The sequence below is a fragment of the Myotis daubentonii genome, chromosome 10 (assembly GCF_963259705.1).
Source record: "Myotis daubentonii chromosome 10, mMyoDau2.1, whole genome shotgun sequence".
Taxonomy (NCBI): Eukaryota; Metazoa; Chordata; class Mammalia; order Chiroptera; family Vespertilionidae; genus Myotis; species Myotis daubentonii.
The window spans coordinates 23,636,127-23,661,489 of NC_081849.1; the positions used below are offsets into that span (position 1 = coordinate 23,636,127).

The 25,363-nt window shown below is 42.5% G+C and overlaps 1 protein-coding gene across 1 annotated transcript; it reads right to left on the reverse strand.

Moving 5' to 3' along the window:
• Positions 1–1,569: 1,569 nt before the first annotated feature.
• Positions 1,570–24,262, reverse strand: ZC3HC1 (zinc finger C3HC-type containing 1). The gene is made up of 10 exons (XM_059711787.1): positions 24,067–24,262; positions 21,709–21,820; positions 14,253–14,403; positions 13,641–13,724; positions 8,031–8,158; positions 6,420–6,577; positions 5,434–5,677; positions 4,660–4,872; positions 4,139–4,345; positions 1,570–1,981 (listed from the first exon to the last, which is right to left on the reverse strand). The coding sequence occupies exons 1-10, from the start codon at positions 24,210–24,212 to the stop codon at positions 1,913–1,915; spliced, it is 1,512 nt and encodes a 503-aa protein (XP_059567770.1). The 5' UTR covers positions 24,213–24,262; the 3' UTR covers positions 1,570–1,912.
• Positions 24,263–25,363: the final 1,101 nt, after the last annotated feature.

Consider the following 25,363-nt stretch of genomic DNA (forward strand, 5'->3'; position numbering starts at 1 on the left):
CAACCAATGAATGCATAAATAAGTGGAACAACAATTCGATGTCTCTTTCTCTCTAAAGGAGGAGAGGGGGAGAGTGGGAAAAAATCAAATTATGCATGGGAAAAAGATCTCTTTATAGTAAAGACATTTATGCAAACCATGACCTTGAACTGAATCTTGGTTTGGACAAATCAAATGTAAAGAACATCTTTGGAACAAATAAAAATTTTGAATATGGACTGGATATTAGATGATACTAGGGGATTATTAATTTTTGTTGGGTACAATACATAGAAAAATGTTCTATTTTTCATAAAGTTTAGCATGGGTGAAATATTATAATGTCTATTATTTTCTTCATTTTTTAAAAAAAATATATTTTGTTGATTTTTTACAGAGAGGAAGGGAGAGAGATAGAGAGTCAGAAACATCGATGAGAGAGAAACATCGATCAGCTGCCTCCTGCACATCTCCTACCGGGGGTGTGCCCGCAACCCAGGTACATGCCCTTGACCAGAACTGAACCCGGGACCCTTCAGTCCGCAGGCTGACGCTCTATCCACTGAGCCAAACCGGTTTCGGCAATTATTATTTTCTTTAAAATACTTTAGGATAGCCTGGCAGTGTGGCTCAGTGGTTGAGCGTCAACCTATGAACCAGGAGATTATGGTTTAATTCCTGGTCAGGGCACATACCTGGGTTTCAGGCTTGATCCCCAGTGGGGGACTTACAGGAGGCAGCCAATCAATGATTCTCTCATTATTGATGTTTCTAACTCTTTCTCCCTCTTCCTTCCTCTCTGAAATCAATAAAATAAAATAAAAATTAAAAAATAAATAAAATACTTCAGTATAAATGGTCTGGGTTATAAAGCAGCCGTGGGCAAACTACGGCCCGCAGGCCGGATCCGGCCCGTTTGAAATGAATAAAACTAAAAAAAAAAAAAAGAAAGACCGTACCCTTTTATGTAATGATGTTTACTTTGAATTTATATTAGTTCACACAAACACTCCATCCATGCTTTTGTTCCGGCCCTCCGGTCCAGTTTAAGAACCCATTGTGGCCCTCGAGTCAAAAAGTTTGCCCACCCCTGGTTATAAAGCCAACCAACCAGTTACTGAAAGAAAATATGACATTTCAGAGAATAACTACTTTCTAGTCTTCATGGCTACTTTATAGTGGGCAGTCTTATTTAGATGGGGCGGTCAGTCTTCACCATGGTGACTGATGCTCCCACCAGCATGAAAGCCTGGGGAGCCCCACTCAGGGGAGCCAGGCATTAGAAGGCACACTGAGAGGGGTCTCTGCTGAAGGGCCTTCCTCTCCTATTGTTGTTATTAAAGTGAAGAGAGAATGATCGGCTTACTACTCCCTGAAGACAGCAGGAGATATTCCTGGTGACATAATGGACATCATCTTGGCTCTGGTTTAGGAATACCTTCTTTGACTAGAACCACAAATAAATTTTAGGCTTTGCAACTAATCTGAAAACTAAAAATTTGACTTTGTTTACTGATCCACTGAAATTTTCTGTTTCTGCTTCCTTTACATCAGCCCAGAAGGCAAGGAGGAGAACAACCGTCCAGCATAAAAATTTTACCAAAAATTTATTAACACAGTCATATTCTTGGGATATATGAGTCCTTAAAACACTGCCTCACACTAAAGACACTGAAAGTGCTCATGTACTTGGCCCTCCGTCTAGTTCCATGGAACCAGGTTTGCTGTGCCTCATCACGCCCACATCCCCGTGTGGGAATGGGTTCCCCTCAGTCCGACGCAGGCGGTGACACTCAGTGCCTCTGGGAGGGCAGGAGCTCCTTCCGATTAAACCAAACGGAGACAGACTTGGCATCCGCTGATCCAAGGAGATGCAGGCTTTCTTTTTCAACATCACTCATTCCACTTCTCTCCAGGAAGGGCTGGGATAGCTTCAGGATGAGCATAAAGATTCCCACTGCCGGAATATTCGGAATACTTTCCTTGATTTCTCAGACAGACTCTATGGGTAGAAAGGCTCATTATTAGAGACTAAACTTTTTTCACAGAGATGAAGGAGACATAACAGCATTAGGCTTGGTCTGTACATTTCTCCAACAATGATCTAGATATAGCCAAGAGCCAAGACTGAGTAAAGCAAGTTAACTTTATATAGTGCTATACATAATATATACCTAAAGCCAGAATAAAAGTCGTTAAATTCTTGCTATCACACTCTAAGTTTCTAAAATATGGCTCATGTTTTCTCTCCAAATATCTTTATTTGTCCTAATCTTTCTATGTGAGGATGACACTTCTGACCCACCAGAGCGCAGCACACGTTTTTCTCTGGTTTCTTATCTGTGATGCTGAATTGGTCCTAGTTCATTATTTCTTGTGAACAAGGACTCACATTTACGTGATGCCCAGCTGGAGTTAATGATATAACCCAAGGTCACGGAATAAAACAAAGGTAAATGACCAGTAAGAGTTTAAACTATAACCTTGGTCTTCTCAGCTTCATGTTTTAGCCAGCAGAGCTAATAATAGGCAGAGTCTCATTGCCACTTGATCCTGCCTATGAAGTGATCTGAGATTCTGAGAAATGGTGTTACAGGGAGACAAAACAATTCCCTAAAAGATAAAAAAGTTCTCAGTGATTTGGAACACTTGGTTCTCTCTGCCTTTGAGTCACAAGCAGTGAGAGCACAAACAATATCTAACAAGATAATCCATAAAGTCACCCCGATTTCTGACATAACGACACTCTCACTGTTTTCTTATCTCTGTGCATGAGTGTCTCAATAAAAGAAAGTCGCAGGAGGGAAAAGTTTGAGCTCTTACTAGAGACTGAGAGCAATTTAGTTAATAAAGTGACAAAGTTGAAACAAGCAAGTTGAAGAACAGTGTAAACTTTTTTCCAACATCAAGATCCCTTACCACAGCCTCATTAAGCTTTGTACTTCCCAGCCACAGCAGCTGTGGGGAGGTTAAAAGACAAGCTGCCAAAAAGGATTTCAAAAGTCCTGGAACCCAGGGCCAATTATGAGGCCAACTTTTCCCACTACCAAAAAAAAAAAGAAAAAAGGGGCCTGTGGGATTTCTTGTTAGTCTGAAGTGAGGGAGGAAGTTAATAAAAACTGGCAGTACATTATTTCATGAAGCTCTAGGCAGAGAGAATTTGTGTGCAAAGAGAGATCTAATCTTTCCAATCTGAGAGGTAGGCCAAATATTTATTTTTCAGATAGCTTTATATATTTTCAAGTTTTTAAATTGGAAAAATGCAGATTTTTTTTTCTGCAAAGACTTGGAAAAACCTTCATCTGTACATTTACTAAGGGTGCAAACGTACATCCTTGGGCTTTTAGCATCACTATAGTTCCTTCCAGGGGGATCCTGTGACCCTACAGGACCAAGCCTGGAAATGCTTCTTGTAAACGTCTGTCGAGTATTATTTTACTTTGTCTTTGGAGGGAACAGAGGTCAGAAATTATCATATTTATACCAGGCAGGCTACAAGGCAACTTAGGGAATAAGCCAGCAAAGAAAAGAGAACCCAGTTGTCATGGTTCCTTAATGCCCACCTCTTATCACTTCCAGCCTTTGCACAGAGCAAACACCTGCCTTGTTTTCTCAGCTGTCATGACGGATTGGCGCTTCCCCATCTTTGTGACTGGCAGCAGTCGTGACTGCGATGGCTAGCTGAGGTTCAGTGCACAAGTCTGGGGCCGTGTTTCAGGGCAAAGGAACCAAAGTAACCTGCCCACTGTGAGGAATGAAACTGCAGTCTTGGCGCCAGAGCACAGTGCTCCAGGCAGCTAAGTTAACGGGCCAGGATCCAAATGCCAGTGACAGCAACGGATGGAAAAAGCAGCTGTTCCGCCACATGAGGCTGGAGCAGCTGCTAGTGATCTATTTCCATTTCTCTACTCCGCTTCCTTTTGAGACATTTTAATTGCAAAGACAAAAAGAATTTCTCAGAACCTGCTAGAATGCCATATTCTGAAGTGCAGAAAGATCGAACCAGTTTCATGCCTATTCTCCAGGATGAAGCCAAGACGGAGTCTAACGGGACTTACGAAAGCTGAGGGCAGGCAGGGTGCTAATTATAGGACTAGCTCTGCTCCTCAACCCATAAACGGCGAGTGCCTCACACACTCCAGACAAGGGCTCATCTCACCAGGGCATCTGTTTCAGTTGGCTGGTTAGACTGCTTATGGGCCAGGAGGATGTTCAGCACTGCCTTCCAGCCTGGCTCTGCCAGGGCGCTGGCACTGTCCTCAGTTCCACCATTCTCCCTGGTTTCCTTGCCAGGTGTGATCTTCACCCAAGGGCACCAGTCTCTATGCTGAGAGGTGGGATCAAAGAAGCTTCGTGAAGACGTGTCCTGACGGAGGACAAGGAGAAGAGTGTTAATGAAGGGTAGTGCTACGTAAATTCAGAGGCACTATTAGTGTCTGGTCTGTTCCTCTACCTCACTGCTGTCCTACCCTGACATATTTATTACCTCTCCAGAATCCATCCCAAAGAAACAAATGACAAAACCCTTCAATGTTTTCCCTTTGGTCACCCATCTTTAAACTTATTCACATGGTTAACCTTCAGCTACAGGAAGAGCGCATGCCTGCTTCTCTGTGCTGTGGGTGAGGGTGTCGCATGCTCTTTGTGCTCAATGGTTTCCGTATGTACAGGTGGACTCACTGAGCTGCTGGACGAGCAGAAGCGGGCTCGTTTGGCTCTCCGAAGAGGACTGGATGGCACTTCCAGGCCAGAGGTGTCTCCTGTTCCCATGCTCCGGGTCACTGGGCGGGTCCTGGTGGTGGGACTAGCGGCCTCTGGCTCAGGGCGGTCAACAGGACTGGAAGAGTCCCAGCTCCGAGTTCGAGAGAAGATGGGTCCTGGGCTCCTTTCAGCCTGAGGAAGGGGAGATGATAATGGAAACACACCAATGTTCTTAGTGACCATGGTCAGGAGAAGGATTTCTAGAAGCATGTGAAAGTACTTTAGAGTTTAAATGATAAGAATTTAGTTTCTGAGAAGATTAGATTTCTATACAAAACAATGAATCTAGCTTTTCCATTGCAACTGGTAAATAAAACCACTATGTGGTATCAATGTGGTTAGAACTGACTCCTAAGTGAACTCCCAACTTTTCCACCAACAACATTTTTGGCAAGAATGCTGTTTTTATTTTTTAAATTTTATTTATTGATTTGAGAGAGGGGAAAGGAGAGAAGGAAAGCAGGGGGAAGGGAGAGAGAGAGAGAGTGGGAGAGAGAGAGAGAGAGAGAGACCCTGATTGTTGTTTCATTTATTTATGCATTCATTGGTTCATTTTTGCATATGCCCTAACTGGAGATTGAACCTGTAACCTTGGTGTATCAGGACGAGGCTCTAACCAACTGAGCTATCTGGCCAGGGCCAAGAATGCTGTTTTTAAAAAGTTCACCCCAAACAAGCCAATCAAGTCTATACCTGCTCTGAACTTGGGGAAGACGAGGCATCCTGGCTCCGAGTCATCATCCTCCGAGGAGACTCGGGCACCAAGAGGAAGCGCTCCGGCCGCCCCTCAGGGCCAGGGATGGGGGAGCTGGTCAGGACAAAGGATGTGTCCAGGTCCATCACAGATGACTCAATCTGCTGGAAGCCCCAGAGCCCCACTTTCCTCATACAATGTGAACACGTTATCAGGGAGAGCTGCATGGGTTCCAAGGAAGAACTAGGTAGGAACAGAAAAGACAGTTTTCTCAAAGGGTAATATTTCCAAGGGACTAGGTGTAATGATTTGCAAGTATGCTTTATTTCATCCAACAGATCTCTGAAACAGTCCAGTGACTGGGGACACGTCTTCTCCGGGGCCCCAGTCCTCTATCTCAGGACCCCCACGGTCATCGTGTGTCATTTATTTCCTATAAAAATACCTAGTCTTGGTGTGCTCTTCTATGGCAAGACTTTTAAAAGTTATGTTTTATAAACTTCTCTATCCCTCTTAAAACTTTCCCCTTTTAAATGAAAATTATTCCTTCATCTACCAAAGAAAGCATATTAAAATAAATCAAGATTGGTTCTGATAGTCCTCTATCTCAGAGGGAGTCTACGCCAAATTGAGCAGCTAGAATGGAAACACCAACATGGGGGCCTAGAAGACTCCAGCTGGTGTTTCCTTTGCTAGTTTTTATCAACTGAACTCATTTTTCTTCCTTTCTGAAAGTAGAAAGGAGCTTCATTGTTTATAGGAACACAAATTCCCAGCTGGGAAGTGACAGTGAAAGAAACAAAGTGCACGAATGTTCAAAAATTTCTGCGTTCTAATTCTGGTTAACTGTCCCCTCATGCCCCCACCTCTTCAGTTTCTCTCTGTCTCTGCTTTCCTTATAGGAAACACCATGTGATCTCCAAATACTATTAGTGACTGAGGTATATGGGTGTATGAGGCCCCCCGGCCAAATCTGCTGACTAACCTACACGCTACCCAGCCACACACAGAGAGAATACAGGCAGTGACGTGGACTTGGATATCTGAGCCTAATTTGGTGGCAGTTTTTCTCTCATCAGTTCCGTGGTCAAGTTCATCTTCAAGTAGGTGCAGGAGAAGACTGATCTTGTCTTCTGTAAAGCACTACAAAGGAACCAAAAAAAAGCTTCAAGTTTTAGTCACCATGAAAAGAAAATTATACATCTAATACACCTAGATAATTCAAGGCAGAAATCATGACAGAAATGACAAACACAAGACAGTTCTCTTCACTGGAGAAGCTGTCCTGGGACCCCGCTATGTGACGGCAGCACACAGGAGCTTCTGAATTGCCCCAGATCTGCTGATTGAGAAGGTGGCAGTTTTCCTGGAACCACCAAATCTTTTCATACTACCAATTTGTTTTCAGTTTACCAACTGCACATTTTCTCTGAAACCTGTACACTTCAAACCCAAATAATGAAAAAAGGTCACTGTTTGTATCTTGGCCTGACAATGGATTTACTTTTTGACAGAATAACAGACCTTGCCACAGTTTTTAAAGAACGATGACAGGGTGGAAAAAAATTGCCGTGGGCTCTGGCTGGGTGGCTCAGTTGATTGGAGTATCGTCCCATACACCAAAAGGTTGCAGGTTCGAATCCCAGTCAGGGCACATATATAGGTTGTGGATTTGATCCCTGGTTGGGGCACATGTGGGAGGCAACCAGTTGATATTTCTCTCTCACATCAATTTCTCTCTCTCCCTTCCTCTCTCTCAAAATCAATTTTTAAAAAAATCCATATCCTCGGATGAGGATTTAAAAAAATTACCTTGGCTAGGGACAGGGTGAAATTTGTAATAGGCATCAGAGGTTTGATGCTAAAATCCGTAACTACCTCTCATTGTGAAGAAGCAAAATAATAGCTTCTAGTTCCTACAATGAAGCTTGTTTTCAAAGTACTTACCAGGTGAGGAAATGAGACAGTACACATTCAAAGTACAGACGGGCCAGAACATTTCAAGATTTCTATTCACAAGAGAGGAGGGAGTTTATAACTTCTCCTCTAGCACTTTCTTTGGGAAATGATAGTCAATAAACCATATGAAATAACATTTCAGTATCTTCTGTTAAACAGTTTAAGTAACAAATCAGGATAAAATTGAATTTATGCCACTTAAAGAATCATATCTAAAAGTTTAAATGGAACCCATTTACTTAAACACTTAATAGTCACCTTTCTTTTTTAAAAAAATATTTTTTAATTGATTTTAAGAGAGGAAGGGAGGATAGAGAGATAGAAACATTTGTGAAAGAGAAAGAGTAATCGGCTGCCCGTGGCACGCCCCACACTGGGAATTGAGCCCACAACCAGTACATGTGCCCTGACCAGGAATCAAACCTGTGACTTCTTGGTTCATGGGTGGACAACCACTGAGGAACACCGGCCAGGCTCAATAGCCACCTTTCTGATGAAAACTGAAAAAGGACAATTGAGTCACAAGCCAGTTGTTCTCTTCAAAGCAATCTGCGTCCTCTTGTCATTAAAAGAAATGCTTCATATATAAATGCTGGTGACAACTGAAGCCACGGAAGGCTAGTCAAGAAAAGCTCACCATAGTTTTCAAGTCCTCTGGCTTCAGCGAAGGAAGCTGAAGGTCCAAGTGACAAAGGCTTTGAAACCGATCTAGGAATTCACTAACAAGAATAGCAGGCTCATCCAATGGCAACATCCCAAATCGATCTGCGGAAAAAATAAATTGGAGGATTATATTGGTGCAAACTGTAAAAGAAAAAAAAAGTATAACACTGTGAGGAGCCCCAGCTGGGTGGCTCAGATGGTTAGAGCATCAACTTGTAAACCAAAAAAATTGTGGGTTCGATTCCCCGTTGGGGCACATATCTAGGTTGCAAATTCGATTCCTGGTCAGGGCAGGTACAAGAGGCAACTGATCCATGTTTCTCTCACGCTCTCTCTCCTTTCCTCTCTCTTAAATCAATAAAAACATATCCTTGGGTGAGGATTAAAAATAGACAAAAAACCACATGGGATATGTAAAACTGATAAGATATTTTATGATATTAACAATTATTGATTTTTTTAAAAAATATGTCTTTATTGATTTTAGAAAGAGGGGGAGAAACATCTGGCTGCCTCCCGCACACCCCCTACTGGGATTGAGCCCATAACCCTGACCAGGAATCGAACCAATGACCTTTTGGTGCACGGGAAGACGTTCAACCATCTGGGCCATACCGGCCAGGGCTACTGATTTTTTTTTTTATGGGGTGGTGACGATACTTCTGTGATTATGTTTAAAAAGTAGAGTCTCAGGAAAGGTTGCTCAGAAGCAGTCAAGTCTAACCTGAATTCGAAAGACCAACAATAGTGTGGTAAAGCTACGGCTCAAGAATGGCACATTTGGGGAATTCTAAGTAGTTTCACAGTGTTGGAACACAGTATGCCTACGGGGAGAGTAGCAGGAGATAAAGTTCATGTAGACAGTGGCCAGACCATGACTTCATTAATGTATGTGATGAGAAATTACTGAATCCCTGGCCTGGTAACTCAGTTGGTTAGAGCACTGGTCCAACACGCCAAGGTTGCAGGTTCGATCCCCAGTCAGGGCACATACAAGAATCAACCAATGAATGCATAAATAAGTGGTCAAACAAATCAATGTTTCTCTCTCTCTAAAATCAAGAAAAATTAAAAAAATAAATTACTGAAAGATCTTTTAAAAGAAGAAAGTGATGTTACAGATAACACCCATTAGTTTGGAGTAGAGATTGTAAGGGGTCTTTGGATGCAAAGAAATAAGCTTAGCAGACATCAAAGTGATATTAAGTAATAATTCCTGTCAGATACCAGTGGCATAAGGATAGAGGAAAGAGAATCAGTATTTTAAAACTCTAAATGATGAAACCTCATTAAAAAAATAATTGAAAACCTCATTATTGTGGGTATAATAATATACAGCATTAAATTGGGAAAATGAACATAAACTCATGATGTTAAGTAGAATTCTAGTAGCGACAGTTTCATGAGTGTACAAACTTGTCAAAACTTATCAAATTGTATACCTAAATATGGGCAGTTTTATATCAATTATACCACAACATGCTGTTTTTAAAAAAAATCTTTTTCAGTTTTGTTATTAAAAGGGGCCCCCAAAATAGTAACGGTAGCATTTTTGTCCACCAGTTAGTCTATCAATAGCAACCAAATTTTGGTCTCTAATATCATTAAATTATTTAAAGTTGTTGCAAGTAACCAAATATACCAAAACACATGACATCACTTTAAAATGATGCATCATTTTACTAGAAAAGTCAGGTTATAAAAAACTAGAACAATGGAACAAGTATGGACTTTAAAAAACTAAGTGAGGTTTAAAAATAAAAAGGATACCCAGCTGGCGTGGCTCAGTGGTTGAGCATCAACCTATAAACCAGGAGGTCAAGGTTCGATTCCCGGTCAGGGCACATGCCCAGGTTATAGGCTCGATTCCCAGTGTGGCGTGTGTAGGCAGCCAATCAATGATTCTCTCTCATCATTGAAGTTTCTCTCCTTTCCTCTCTGAAATCAATAAAAAATATATAAAAAAAAAATAATAAAATAAAAATGAAACTTGTTTGAGTGACCAGTGGCTTAGGTTTGACGTAACTTGGGAGAAGAAACCAGGTCCCAACATCTTTCTGATCATCCTCTTCTAATTTGCGGTATGGTCTGATTGCTACAAACTTAAGAAAGTACTAATAGCCTAGCCAGTATGGCTCAGTAGTTGAGTGTCAGCCCATGAACCAGGAGGTCACAGTTCGATTCCCCATCAGAGCACATGCCTGAGTTGCGGGTTGGATCCCCAGTAGGGGGCATGCAGGAGGCAGTCTATCGATGATGTTTCTCTATCATCGATGTTTCTCTCTCTCTATCCTTTCCCTTCCTCTCTAAAATCAATAAAAATATATTTAGAAAAAAAGAACATATTAATAAAAACTTACTAAGGTGAAAGAGAAAAAATAAAATCCATCATGCAAATGTTTTAACATAAGTTTAAATATACCTTTTATAATTAACATACGTGAATATTTGTCTACTTTTAGTGTTTAACATGTTCAAAACAATCAGCCCTAGTAAATTAGTGATTGTGATTTAAAAATTTTAAAGGGATTTAATTTAGTTTGTAATTATTGTTAAGTGTTAGAAAAATATTATCTTCAAAATTGTATTTATTGAATATATTTAATAAATTTAAGCATTAATGTATAAATACTTGTGGGTATTCCTTTCTCCACTCAAGTCTCTTGAATGTTAAAGAACCAAACCCAGGTATAGTATAATTGGAAGGTCCTGTCTGAGATCTACTTAAGAGGGAGAATGGCCCTGGCTGGTTTGGCTCAGTGTATAGAGCATCAGTCTGCGGACTGAAGGGTCCTGGGTTTGATTCCGGTCAGGGGCACATGCCTGGGTTGCGGACTTGATTCCTAGTGAGGGGCGTGCAGGAGGCAGCCTATCGATGAGTCTCTCTCATCAATGATGTTTCTATTTCTCTCTCCCTCTCCAATCCTCTCTGAAATCAATAAAATTATATCTGGAAAAAAAAGAGGGAGAATGGATTGGACCAGGGGAGGTGATGGTAATGGGGAAGACATCTAAGATGACTTCCAGGGTTCTGGCTAAAACAACTGGAGGAGATTAGTGTCATTTACCTCATGGAGAAAATATAAGAGAACCAAGTATTAAGTATCAGATGAAGAATTTAGGTTTGTTTATGTTGAGTTCTAGGTACCTGCAAAATATTAAGTAGAAATGTTTAGAAAGATACAAGTCAAGCTCAGAAGAGGAGTCTGGATAGGAGTTAGAGGTTTGTAAGTAAGTGGTAGCTGAAGTTATGAACAGGATCAAGAAAGAAGTGAATAGCGATAAGAGTTGGGATTCACCAACAGAACTCCAGGCAGACCCTTAAAAACTTGGCCTGAGCACACTGGCCCCAGATGAATTCATCCTCATAGGACTGAGTTTGTTGTACTACACAATGAAATAACCAGGCCAACAGCAGGAAATCCTTCTTACACAGTCATCTTCCATTTTCTTCAGTGAGGCACTTGAAGCTTTTATCTTTCAAGAGCCTTTCCCCAAATCACACTAACTGGGAAACTTACTTACAATTTACTCCAATAACATTCTCTTTCCATGTACCATATTTCATAAAGATAATATTAAAATAAATTCATGCCTATATTATATCAATTTCCAAGGGGCTAAAATTATTTTAGATATTTAACACCATAACTATCTGTGCTCCTAAATCTACTGTAGGCAAAATGAATGTTTAGAGACCAAAGCCAGCTGGGAGAAACGTACACTATCCACTTGGTGTGTCTCAGTGACTTCCTTCTGTTAACCTTCCTCACGTGATGAGGCAGTCAGACAGCCTGAGGGATTTCCCATGTGTATAGTATCATCTATTAATTTCAGAGGCATCTTCTAAGACTGTCTTCTCCATAACTTAAAATTAAAAATTTGGATCTCAGAATTTCAATTTATTTAAATTTAATTTTTCAATTACAGTTAATATTCCATATTATTTTGTATTAGTTTCAGGTGTACAGCATATGGTTAAACAATCATATACTTTACAAAGTGTTGTCATTTTCACTTTAAAATATTATTTCTTAGTAATTTATTTCCTATCACCTCTCCATTTATCAGTAGATGGCACCCTAGTCACCTTCTATATATATTTTTTTCTTTGTGGTCACTCGTGGAATATTCCTAGTCATCAGTAACCCTGAAATGAGCCTCAGCTATTCTACTAAAATTAAAAAATATATCTACATTTCACTGATTTCTGGTCAAGGATGAAATATATGGATTAACAGTGTTGCTCTGTAACCACTGGTCCAAAGAGTTTTGTACCCAGAGGGCTCTGCAGCTAAGGCTGGTTATATAACCAGCAAAATACATATATGTAAAAAAAATTACACTTGAGATCTCATTTTGGGCTCTCTTGTTCTACAGTGTTTTGCACCCATATCAGTGGTTCCTGATTCAAGAGTGTATCCTACCGTGGCCCTTATACAGCGAGAACAGGTGCTTGCACCTGGCTGGTCCAGACCACTGTGGGGGCAGTCTTTGGCTGTGATGACATTCTTACTTCAATGCTGTTGTTAGATTGTGCCATTTTACTGTAATAAACTGTAGATTTGCAATCACTCTTATTTCAGGTCTGTGAGTCTTCCTTAGCAACCAAACTGCCATCATTAGGGCTGTTAGTGCACCGAAGGAAGCCAAGGTAGAACACGGGGCCCCTTGTTATCACAGGAAGGGCAGAGGGTTTGAAAGTAGATAACCCTAGTTAAGGCTCCTCACTAGTTGGTTTTAAGATTCTCAGTTTCCTCACCTAAAAACTGGGTTGAACCTGGGGGGTAGTAAGATCTGGAAAGAGGGGGGTAAAGAGGCGGGGGGATGGGATATAGCTACAATATTCTCAACAATAAAACATATCCTATATAATAAAGAGGTGATATGCAAATTGACCATCACACCCTCACACAAAGATGGCCACCCCATGTGGTCACAAGATGGCTGGCAGGGGAGGGCAGTTGGGGGTGACCGGGCCTGCAGGGGAGGGAGGGCAGTTAGGGGCAACCAGGCCTGCAGGAGAGGGCAGTTGGGAGCAATCGGGCCGCCAGGGGAGCAGTTAGGCGTTGATCAGGCTGGCAGGGGAGTGGTTAGGGGGTGATCAGGCTAACAGGGAGAAGCGGTTAGGGGCAACCAGGCAGGCAGGTGAGCGGTTGGGAGCCAGCAGTCCTGGATTGTGAGAGGGATCCCAGATTGGAGAGGGTGCAGGCTGGGCTGAGGGACCCCACCCTCCCGTGCACGAATTTTGTGCACCGGGCCTCGAGAGAGAGAGAGAGAGAGAGAGAGAGAGAGAGAGAGAGAGAGAGAGAGTGTGTGTGTGTGTGTGTGTGTATAAACTGGGTTGATAATATTTATATTCCAGGGCCCCTATGAGGATTAAATGGAATAATGTATGCATGGCTAAGCCTTTGGCATGTCAAATGCACTTAATAAAGTTAAGCAGTAACATAATAAGTGAATGAATGTTAAGTCAGTTCTTGATAAAGACCAAGAACTTCAATTAGATTTTCATAAATAAATATACAATATTAGAAATGCAATGACCAAGAAATGGTAAATGGGAAATCTTGGAAGTAAGTACCTGGAGAGGGGCTATCTGGCCAGAAACAGAACTTCTCATGGGCAGCACACAAGGCTTCCTTCAGCTCGGCACATCGTTCCTTGTCTGAAGCCCACAGAGGAAACAAAGCTTTAACAACACTATAGAGATTCAGAGCCTTAAGAATATAGACTCAAACATGAAAATAACTAAGAAAATTACAAAATATATGAAATATTAGCAACTGCATCATCTTACTATTTCTACAAAACAAGTTTTAAATCCAGATCCTAAGATCAATAACAAAGAGCGTATCATGTATCTTATAAGGCAGGCATTCCAAAGTGTGAGCCTTCACCAAGTCCTGTCTCTTTGCCTAAGCATAAATTTTGGAACCATAAAGTAAACATGCTACTGTTAGTTTCCCAGAATACATAAAATCAAGTTCATTCTAGTTTAGTTTTTTAAAAAAGGAATGCTGAAGAAAAATAAAAGGAATGACTGACGCTCATACAGTGAAGACTAATACAAATTCACCTTGTTCTACACAGTAGTACACATTCTTTAATCAAACAAGTGGCCAGTCTTTTCTGAAAAAGTAGCAGACTCTATCTTTGAATATAGAGAAAAATGTAATTTGTATTTTATACTTACATCTGTCAAAATCAAAAGCTGGTTGTAAACTGGCACAGAGAAAAGCTTGACAGCTGGAGCACTTGAGCATATCACATTCAACCGTGACCCAGCCATATTTTGCACAGACAAGTGGAGACAGCTCAGGGGGCTTACCTGCCCATTTCAAAGAGTATTCATGTTAAGAAAAACAACACTGCAAGTACATTAAATTGAGTAAGTCAGAAATTAAACCTTTCACTTATTCTTTATGTATACAGAAATAAATATATTAAACTGAGGGAAAACGCAGAAAAAAGTGTTAAAACAATTTTTATTTATTTAAAAATATTTTATTTATTCATTTGAGAGAGATAGAGAGGGAGGGAGGGGAAGGGAGAGGGAGAAGGACAAGGAGAGGGAGAGAAAGAGAGAGATATCAATTTATTGTTCCACTTATTTATGTATTTATTGGTTGATTCTTATACTAGAATGTGCCCTGACTGGGGATCCAACCTGTAACCTTGGTGTATTGTATTAAGATGATACTATAAGCAACTGAGCTTCAAGGCCAGGGTTTAAACTTCACTCAAGGGTATGTTAATTGATTTTAGAGAGGAAGGGAGAGAAACATTGATGTGAGAGAGAAACTGACTGGTTGCCTCTCGTATACACCCCAACCAGGGACTGAACCTGCAACCTAGGTATTTGCCCTGACCAGGAATCAAACCCTCGACCTTCCAGTGTACAGGACAATGCTCCAACAGAGCTGCACGGGTCAGGGCTTAAAACTATTTTTAACCCTGGCTGGTGTTTCTCTGTGGTTAAAGCATTGATTTTCATACCAGAGTTCCAGGTTCGATCCCTGGCTCCAGTTGGGGTGTGTTTGGGAAACAACCAATCGATGTGCCTCTTTCATATCAATGTTTCTCTCTCCCCCTCCCTCCCTCCCTTCCACACTCTCTCTCAAAAAAAAAAAAAAATCAATAGAAAAAATATCTTTGAGTGAGGATTAACAAAAACAACTATTTTTAAAGAACAGACACATACAGGTCATTTAAGTAATAAGCAGAGAAAAAAGTTATTAACTTTTTTTCTAGGAAGCCCTATGTATTTCATATGTTTAAAATGTCTATTTTAGCCCTGACCGGTTTGGCTCAGTGGGTAGAGCGTCGGCCTGCAGACTGAAGGGTCCCAGGTTCGATTCCGGTCAAGGGCATGTACCTGGGTTGTGGGCACATCCCCAGTAGGGGGCGTCCAGGAGGCAGCTGATCGATGTTTCTCTCTCATCGATGTTTCTAGCTCTCTATCCCTCTCCCTCTCTGTAAAAAATCAATAAAATATATTTTTTAAAAAAATAAATAAAATGTCTATTTTAACCCTGGCTGGTGTGTCTCAGTTGGTTGCAACGTTGTCCAGTACACTGAAGAGTTGTAGGTTTGGTTCCTGGTCAGGGCATATATCTAGGTTCTAGGTTCAATCCCCAGAAAAGGCATGTACGAGAAGCAACCAATGTTTCTCTCTCACACTGATGTTTCGCTCTCTCTCTAAAAAATTAATAAAAATCATATCCTCCTAGGGGGATGAGGACACATTTGTAATACCTTAACTAATAATAATAAAAAAAAATCATATCCTCGGGTGAGGATTTTAAAAATGTGTAATACTTTAAATAATAAAATGTCGCCAAAACCGGTTTGGCTCAGTGGATAGAGCGTCGGCCTGCGGACTGAAAGGTCCCAGGTTCGATTCCGGTCGGGTGCATGTACCTGGGTTGCAGGCACATCCCCAGTGGGAGATGTGCAGGAGGCGGCTGATCGATGTTTCTCTCTCATCGATGTTTCTGACTCTATCTCTCTCCCTTCCTCTCTGTAAAAAATCAATAAAATATATTTAAAAAAAAAAATCTATTTTAGCCTGAGCTGGTTTGGCTCAGTGGGTAGAGCACTGGCTTGCGGACTCAAGGGTCCCGGGTTCGATTCCAGTCAAGGGCATGTACTTCAGTTGCAGGCTCCTCCCCAGCCTGGGCCCTGGTTGGGGCTTGTGCAGGAGGCAACCAATCAATGTGTTTCTCTCTCATCGATATTTCTGTCTTTCCCTCTTTCTAAAAATCAATGGAAAAATATACTCCAGTGAGGATTAAAAAGTAAAATAAAATAAAATGTCTACTTTATTACTGGTGTGGGGTGGCATACAGAAGCCATTCACATGCACCTGCTAGGGATGAACACTAGCAAAAGCACTGGGATGTGCCTAAGCAATAAGGCGTAGTGAAAACCAAGCAAGCAGAAATATTTTTCACCACTCGCCTATGCTCTCCTATTGTACCACATCCACTTTTACCTTCCAAAGAATATTCAGTAAAATTAATATTCTTCATTATTCTCCCTGCCCCCCAATTTTTTAAAATCCTCACCCGAGGACATCCAATTTTTTGTAAAAAATTGATCTTAGAGAGAGAGGAAAGGAGAGGAAGAGAACAGGAGAGAAGAAGAGAGTGGGAGAGAGAGATCAATGTGGGAAAGAAACATCGATCAGTTGCCTCCTGCACATGCCCTGACCGGGGACTGAACCCAAAACATGGGTATGTGCCCTGACCAGGAATCAAACCCCTGACTTTTGCATGTACGGGATGATGCTTCAACGAACTGAGTCATACCGGCCAGGGACCCTTTGCCCCAAATTTGATTGTTATGTACTAATGTGTGTGGCCTAGTCTATGTGTTTTCAATAGGTTGAGAGCATCAAGAACATCTATAGGTATGTGCTTGGGAAAATGTCCTGAAACACTTATTGATCTTTAATATTCAACATTCAGCTTTTTATATTTTACCTAAAGAGCTCTTTTTTCACAGCACATGGGGAAAAAGGGATAAAACATGAAAGAAGATGTAGGAAAGTTCTATATTTTTATAAGGAATATGAGAATTTGAAAAATTCCAGTATCAGCAAAAGGAGGACCAAAGGCTAGAAAACAGAATTTTAAAAAATATATATATTATTGATTTTTTACAGAGAGGAAGGGAGAGGGATAAAGAGTTAGAAACATCGATGAGAGAGAAACATCGATCAGCTGCCTCCTGCACACTCCCCACTGGGGATGTGCCCGCAACCAAGGTACATGCCCTTGACCAGAATCGAACCTGGGACCCTTGAGTCCACAGGCCGACGCTCTATCCACTGAGCCAAACTGGCCAGGGCTAGAAAACAGAATTTAGATATAAATGTTAAAGGAGCTGGGATTATCCTGTATAATAAAAGGCTAATATGCAAATTAACCAAACAGCATAATGATCAGTTGCAATGACATGCACTGACCACCAAGGGGCAGACACTCAATGCAAGAGCTGCCCCCTGGTGGTCAGTGCGCTCCCACAGGGGAAGCGCCACTCAGCCAGAAGCTGGCTCATGGCTGGTGAGCGCAGGGCAGTGGCGGACATCCCCTGAGGGGTCCCTACCCCCACCCCAGTGCACGAATGTTGTGCACCAGGCCTCTAGTCTAGAATAAAAGTAATAGAATCACTTAACTAGCTTAAGTTAAATAAATTATCATATCCAAAGTAGTAATCAATTTATATCCAATGAGAACAAAAAAGAATAAAAGGAAATGGTTCTAAATACTTTCTTAAAATCAGGCCCTAAGTGAGTAGCTCAGTTGGTTAGAGCATTGTCCCAATATGTCAAGGTTGCAGGTTCAATCCCAGGTCAGGGCACATACAAGAATCAACCAAAGAATGCATAAATAAGTAAAATAACAAATATATGCTTCTCTCTCAATCTCCCTCTATCTCTCTCTCTCAATCTTTTCTTCTCTCAAATCAATAAATAAAATAAAAAATACTATATTAAAATAAAAAATTAGTCCAGGGACAACTGAAATACCCAAATATATAATGATAGTAATGGATTATAACCTATTAACTAAAAGAAATCATGAGCCCATGCTGCTACAAATAAATTACATAAAGTTTGATAAGGTTATTTACCTAATTTCAAAGCACTTCCCCACAAAACACTTTTAAAAAAATATGTATTTTTATTGATTTCAGAGAAGAAGGGAGAGGGAGAGAGAGAGAGAGAAACATCAATGATGAGAGAGAATCATTGATTGGATGCCTCCTGCATGCCCTCACTGGGAATTGAGCCTACAACCTGGGCATGTGCCCTGAACTGGAATCAAACTGTGACCTCCTGGTTCACAGGTCAACACTTACCACTGAGTTATGCAGGCCAGCCACAAAACACTTTTTAATTACTTTACAATGGAGAAGACTGACAGACCCTCCCTTTTATCAAGTATCAAAGTGATCACTGCCAGTAAAGGGATAAATCAAAATCGTGTGTCACCTGGTAGGATGCAATGAGAACACAGCACCACTTCTGTGATGCTCCTGCATTACCTGAATCTAATCACAAGGAAACAGCACACAAATATGAACTGAGATACTACAAAATAACTGGCCTGTAATCTTCAAAGTATCAAGATCATGAAATTCAAGGAAAAACTGAGAATTCTCAACTGCATCCTTTTGCTATAAAGAACATTACTGGACCCTGGCTGGGTAGCTCAGTTGGTTAGAGTGTCGTCCCCATACACCAAGCTTTCAGGTCTTGTTTTTGTTTTTATTTTAATATATTTTTACTGATTTCAGATAGGATGGGAAAGGAAGAGAGAAACATCAATGATGAGAGAGAATCGTTGATTGGCTGCCTCCTGCACACCCCCTACTGCGGATCGAGCCCACAACTGGGGCATGTGCCCTTGACCAGAATCGAACCCAGGACCCTTCAGTCCGCAGGCCAATGCTCTATCCACTGAGCCAAACGAGCTAGGGCAAGCTTTCAGGTTTGATCAAGTGGAACAACAAATCGATGTTTCTCTCTCTCAAATCAATAAAGTGAAAAACAAAAAAACACATTATTGGGGCAATAGATGAAATAATTTGGGTCAGAGGGTTAGATGATAGTTGTATGAATATTTTTTGATGGCTGCATTGTGAGTATATAGAAGAAAATTCTTGTTTGTAGGAAATACTTGGGGGACAATGAGGTATCTCTTTGGCAACTTATTTTCAAGTATCTCAGAAAGAAAGTTCTTTGTAACCTGTGCCACCTTTCTGTAAGTCTACAACTATTTAAATTTAAAAAAAAATCACTCTAGTGAATAGAACCTGGAAAAAGTGATGGAATATCTTCTGATATTAGGTTACAAGGAATCCAGCTTCTGTCTTGCTCTCTCTCGCTTGCTCACTCTGATGGAAGCCAGCTACCATGGAAAGGCCTATGAAGCAAGAAACATGAAGGTCTCCAGCCAACAGCTAGTATATAACTGAAGCCCTCAATCCAAAAGCTACAAGGAAATGAACCCTATCAACAACCACATTAGATGGAAAGTAGATCCTTTCCTAGCCAAGGCCTAAGATGACTACAGGCCCCACCCTATACCTTCACTGCTATCTGTGAGGACCTTGAATCAGAGGACTCGGCTAAGCTGTACCTGGATTCCTGATCCACAGAAATTGTGAGATTATAAGTGTTTGTTGTTTTAAGCCACTGAGTTTTAGGGTAATTTGTTATACAACAATAGAGAATATACAGAGGAAAATCTAGAAAAAGACAAAAAGTATAGTAGTCTCAAAAAATATTAGATTTGGTTGCCAAGAGCCTTACGCTATAGTCCTGCCTCTGCCACTTGCTAGCAAGTTGACTTTTTTTTTTTTTTAATATATTTTATTGATTTTTTACAGAGAGGAAGGGAGAGAGATAGTTAGAAACATCGATGAGAGAGAAACATTGATCAGCTGCCTCCTGCACATCTCCTACTGGGGATATGCCTGCAACCCAAGTACATGCCCTTGACCGGAATCGAACCTGGGACCTTTCAGTCCGCAGGCCGACGCTCTATCCACTGAGCCAAACCGGTTTCGGCTCAAGTTGACTTTTGGCAAGTCACATAACCTACCTGAACTGCTTCCTCTTCAGTAAAATGAGTATAATAATAATACCTCATTTTCATTGGTTTAAGGTAAAGATCAAATGTGACAATATATGTGAGAACACATATAAAAATGTTAATTATTGTTGCTTCTCCTCCCTGGCTCTTAGTTGGTTTTTTTTTTTTTGTAAAATGTTGGATCATCTAAAACAGTGGTTCTCAACCTTCCTAATGCCGTGACCCTTTAATACAGTTCTTCATGTTGTGGTGACCCCCAATTTCATTGTTACAAATTGAACATAATTAAAGCATAGTGATTAATCACAAAAACAATATGTAATTATATATGTGTTTTCTGATGTTCTTAGGCGACCCCGTGAAAGGGGTGTTCGACCCCCAAGTTGAGAACCGCTGATCTAAAATGTTTCTTTGTGCCGAAACCGGTTTGGCTCAGTGGATAGAGCGTCAGCCTGTGGACTGAAAGGTCCCAGGTTCGATTCCGGTCAAGGGCATGTACCTGGGTTGCGGGCATATCCCCAGTAGGAGATGTGCAGGAGGCAGCTGATCGATGTTTCTCTCTTATCGATGTTTCTAACTCTCTATCCCTCTCCCTTCCTCTCTGTAAAAAATCAATAAAATATTTAAAAAAAAATGTTTCTTTGAGAGATGACATTTTATGATACTAATTTTCCTATAAGATTTCTTACCAAGCCCAGCTGGTATGGCTCAGGGGTCACAGTTCGATTCCTAGTCAGGGCACATGCCTAGGCTGTGGGCTCCAACCCCAGTAGTGGGCTTACAGGAGGCAGCCTGTCAATGATTCTCTCATCATGGTATTTCTCTCTCTCCCTCTCCGATATCAATCCTATATAATAAAAGGCTAATATGCAAATCGACCAAATGGGGGAACAACTGGTCACTATGCTGTGCACTGTCCACCAGAGGGCAGATGCCCAAAGCAGGAGCTGCCCCCTGGTGGTCAGTGCGCTCCCATAGGGGGAGCGCCGCTCAGCCAGAAGCCAGGCTCACGGCTGGCGAGCACAGCAGCAGTGGCGGGAGCCTCTCCTACCTCCGTAACAGCGCTAAGGATGTCAGCCATCAGTCGGACATCCCCTAAGGGCTCCCAGACTGCGAGAGGTCGCAGGTCGGGCTGAGAGACACACATCCCCACCCCGAGTGCATGATTTTTGTGCACTGGGTCTCTAGCAAAAACATATTTTTAAACATTTCTTACCAAGTTTAATTTTTTAAAATATATTTTTATTGATTTCAGAGAAGGTAGAGAGGGGAGAGATAGAAACACCAATGATGAGAGAGAATCACTGATCAGCTGCCTCCTGCCTACTGGGGATTGAGCCCACAACTTGGGCATGTGCCCTTGACTGGAATCAAACCCAGGACCCCCCGGACCACAGGCTGATGCTCTATCCACTGAGCCAAACCAGCTAGGGCCCAAGTTTAATTCTTAAATTTAAAACATCAGAGCAAGTAGTGTTATTCCTGGGGAGTAACAATTCCAGGAGCAGGCAGAAGTACAATTCGCATGAACTACAAAAAGGATATAGAAAACGTTTCCACTCTGCTAAAGAAGGCTTCTTTGCTTGTAGATTCCAATGGTGGCTGTTCTGTTTGGGGTGATCCATTAACTGATTGGAATGTGGCTGATGTCTCTTTCCTAAAATAAAATGGCAGAACTATTAGTAATCCTCTCGTGGCATCATGGCATCACTTTGCTTAAACATTTTGTATCTAGCTTCTCGGCACTCCACATCCTCATCCACACCGCACTGGATTTTAACCTTGCTGAAAACCACTGCAGCCGTGTAATTCCTCTGATAACAGTTTCAGTGGTTTCACAATACAGTCAGCCCTCTGTATCCACAGGGTCCACATCTGCAGATTCATTCAACTGCAGATATAAAACATTTGGGGGAAAATGTTATGTTTTTTGCTGACGTGAACTATGTAGTTAGGCCTATGATGGTTGTGTCTACACTGAACATGTACAGACCTTTTTCTTGTCATTATTTCCTAACGACTCAGTAAACAACTACTTACATTATATTAGGCATGATAAGTAATCTAGAGATGATTTAAAGTATATGGGCGATGTGCACAGGTTATATGCAAACACTATGTCATCCTATATAATAAAAGGCTAATATGCAAATTGTCCCCTGGACCTCGCGTTCAACCAGGGGGTGGGGTTGGCCAGCCAACCACGCATGGCCCCTCCCCCACACCCTATAGGGGCAATCGGGGCCAGCTGGACCCCACTGTGCACAAATTCGTGCATTGGGCCTCTGGTTTTAAATAAAGGACTTTGGGCGCCTGGGAGTCTGGGTACCCGAAGGGGGTCTTGGATGACAGCACTTGTTAAACAGAATCCCAATCCTTCCGTCTCTTTTCCGTGTGGCCACACCCTGGTTCCAAGCAATACCTACCTCTGCGGTGGCTAACCGTTCCCCTAGTTCACTTGTGCTCCCCAATCATATTTTGCACAACTTTAGTAAACACAAAATAAGAGCCTGGGCTTCTGTGCATTATGTAATTGGACCACCTTAGACATTTAATTCGTTTAACTGTAGAAGAAAACAATCCTGGCATTCCTACCTAGATCAGGCAGTGATACCCACTCCTCCCATCAACGTACTAATTTGAAAAGTCAAATCAAAGTAAAGATCTTTAGGCAATTTCATGAAAAAAATTTTAGGGAGAAAAAACCCAGCAAAAACCATTATTTTATTTGCAGGGAAAGGTATGTCAACAGCGACCAGGGTGAGGTACTGGGCGGGAGAGGTACTGGGCGGGAGAGGTACTGGGCGGGAGAGGTACTGGGTGGGAGAGGTACTGGGCGGGAGAGGTACTGGGCGGGAGAGGTACTGGGTGGGAGAGGTACTGGGCGGAACTGCTGAAGACAAGAGTCATTTTAATAGAAACAGGATTCCACCCGCTATTGTAACCGAAAGGAATTTACGGTCAGAATTCTTCCCGGAGCCTCAGAGAGCCTCAGGGAGGTGCGGTTCTTGGGAAAACCTGAGGACTCATAAACTTGGGAGGGGAAAAAAAAATGACACTTATTTTACTAACCTCTAACTGAAATTCAGCACTCTTTCAACTACGAATGAAGGTAATAAAACCATGGCAGCCTCGGCAATCCCTGCGAATTCGTGACGAATGGAAACTGCAGCCATTCTGTCACATTATGGTGGCCGCACGTGCTCTGGAATATCACTGATGCTGCTATCACGACTTCAACACTGTGGCAGCTACAAGACGGGTGGCTAGAGAGTGCCTAACGCGTTAGCAATGAAGAACGCGGCTGCATCCCCTTTTGCTACCACCTTCATGACGGAATTCCAACAGAGTCGACGTCCTTTAGCACCCTAGGTCATTATTTACTCATTTACTTCAGACAGGGGCAGGGAGCGGGCGGGCGGCAGGAACACACGGGCTGCCTCCCGCAGCCCCGCCGGGGAGGGAGCCCGCACCCCGGGCTGTGCCCCGACCGGAACCCCACTCGCCACCTCCGGGTCATGGTTCGATGCTGCCCCCCTGAAACACACCGGCCGGGCATCATCCTATGCAATTGACTTTGTACATTTAATAATATTATGCCGAGAAGGGGTTCGTAAGCTTCAGCGGGCTGCCAAAGCTGTCTACAGCTCCAAACAGGTTAAGAAGCCCAACTGAGAGCAGTCAGGTGCACATAGCGGTCTTCTTTCTTCCTTCTCCCCCAAACCTGACCACGGCAACCCCGCACACCCCGAGGTGATTAAAGCCGATAGTGACCCCAGTCTCTTTCAGATCCCGGGACGAAGCCATCCTCGCCGCCGGAGTCGCCCACCCAGGGGATCCCCACAGGCCGGACAACCCTCTCCAATCAGCCGGAGCTGGACCAGGGTGGACTCGCGAACTCACGCTTCAGTGCCTCCTTCTTCCGGGGCAATCCCCTCATCTATCAGCTGCCGGATTTTCTGGGGAGTCCCTTCTGGGGAGCGAACAACTGCACCCCAAGTCTTTTCAATCCCCGCAGCAAACGCTGTCCCCTCGCTGGGCGCCGCCATCTTGGTCCGTTGCCGAGTTACTTCCCCGCGGCTTTGAAGGCTCGGGGACTTCCGTTCTGGGGCGGTTCAGATCCCCTCTCCAGGTACCCTTCCGCGCATGCCCACCGCACCCACCCCTCCTTGGCCGTTTTAGGGCTTGGTACACCACGGGGCGGGGGCTCGGGTGTTTAGATTGAACCTTAATTAATTGTTTCCTTTATGCAAGAGCATATTGGGGCTGATAAAGGGGAGTTTAGAGCTCTGTCTCTCCAAGTTAAGCAGGAACAAGGGCCCAATGTAGTCTTCAAGTAATGAACTTAAATGGGCCGCCTAAATGCTAGCTTCCTACAAGCGAGGAATTGGCGACTGTCACCTGAGGATAGATAATTTAGAATCCTTCTTAGAAACCGTATGGCAGGTGGGTTTAGAAGTCTGTGGCATTTGGCATTATTGAACACTTCCTCCTTCGTCCAACAAATACATTATTGGGCGTGCCCTACTGACGCAGCCCTAGGAGCTTGCAGGGACCGTCGTGAACAAAGGAGACATAGTTCTTAGCGGACTTCGACTTCAAACAAACACGTTTTTCTATAGTTTTGAAATTGTAAGTGCTCCGAAGAAGAAAGGTATAAAAGGAAGACCTAATTTAGTTTGCAGTCTCCTGAGAGTATCCGGTGCTGGAGCTAAAATGGATGAGGTAGCCCGAGCGGGTCTGGCTCAGTGGATAGAGCTCAGGCCTGTGGACCACTGGTGGTCCCTGGTCCGAAAGGTTGGCCACCGCTGGACTGAAGGGTCCCAGGTTTGATTCTGGTCAAGGCCACATGCCCCGGTTGCAGGCTCGATCCACAGTGGGGGGCATGCAGGAGGCAGCTGATCAATGATTCTCTCTCATCATTGATGTTTCTATCTCTCTCTCCCTCGCCTTTCCTCTCTGAAATCAATAAAAATATATTTTTTAAAAATGGATGAGATAGTGATTGGAAGGAGTTTGTCTCATATAATAAACTGAAAAAGAAGACTGTTGTGGCTGAGCAGTGGGCAGATGAAAATGGGACCTCCCCACCCCACCCCTTCAGCTAACTCCCTGTGGGCTCCTAACTTCAATTATCTTCCCACCCACCAGGACCTTTAACCTGTTGATCTAACCACCTCCCACTGTACCAAACCTCATC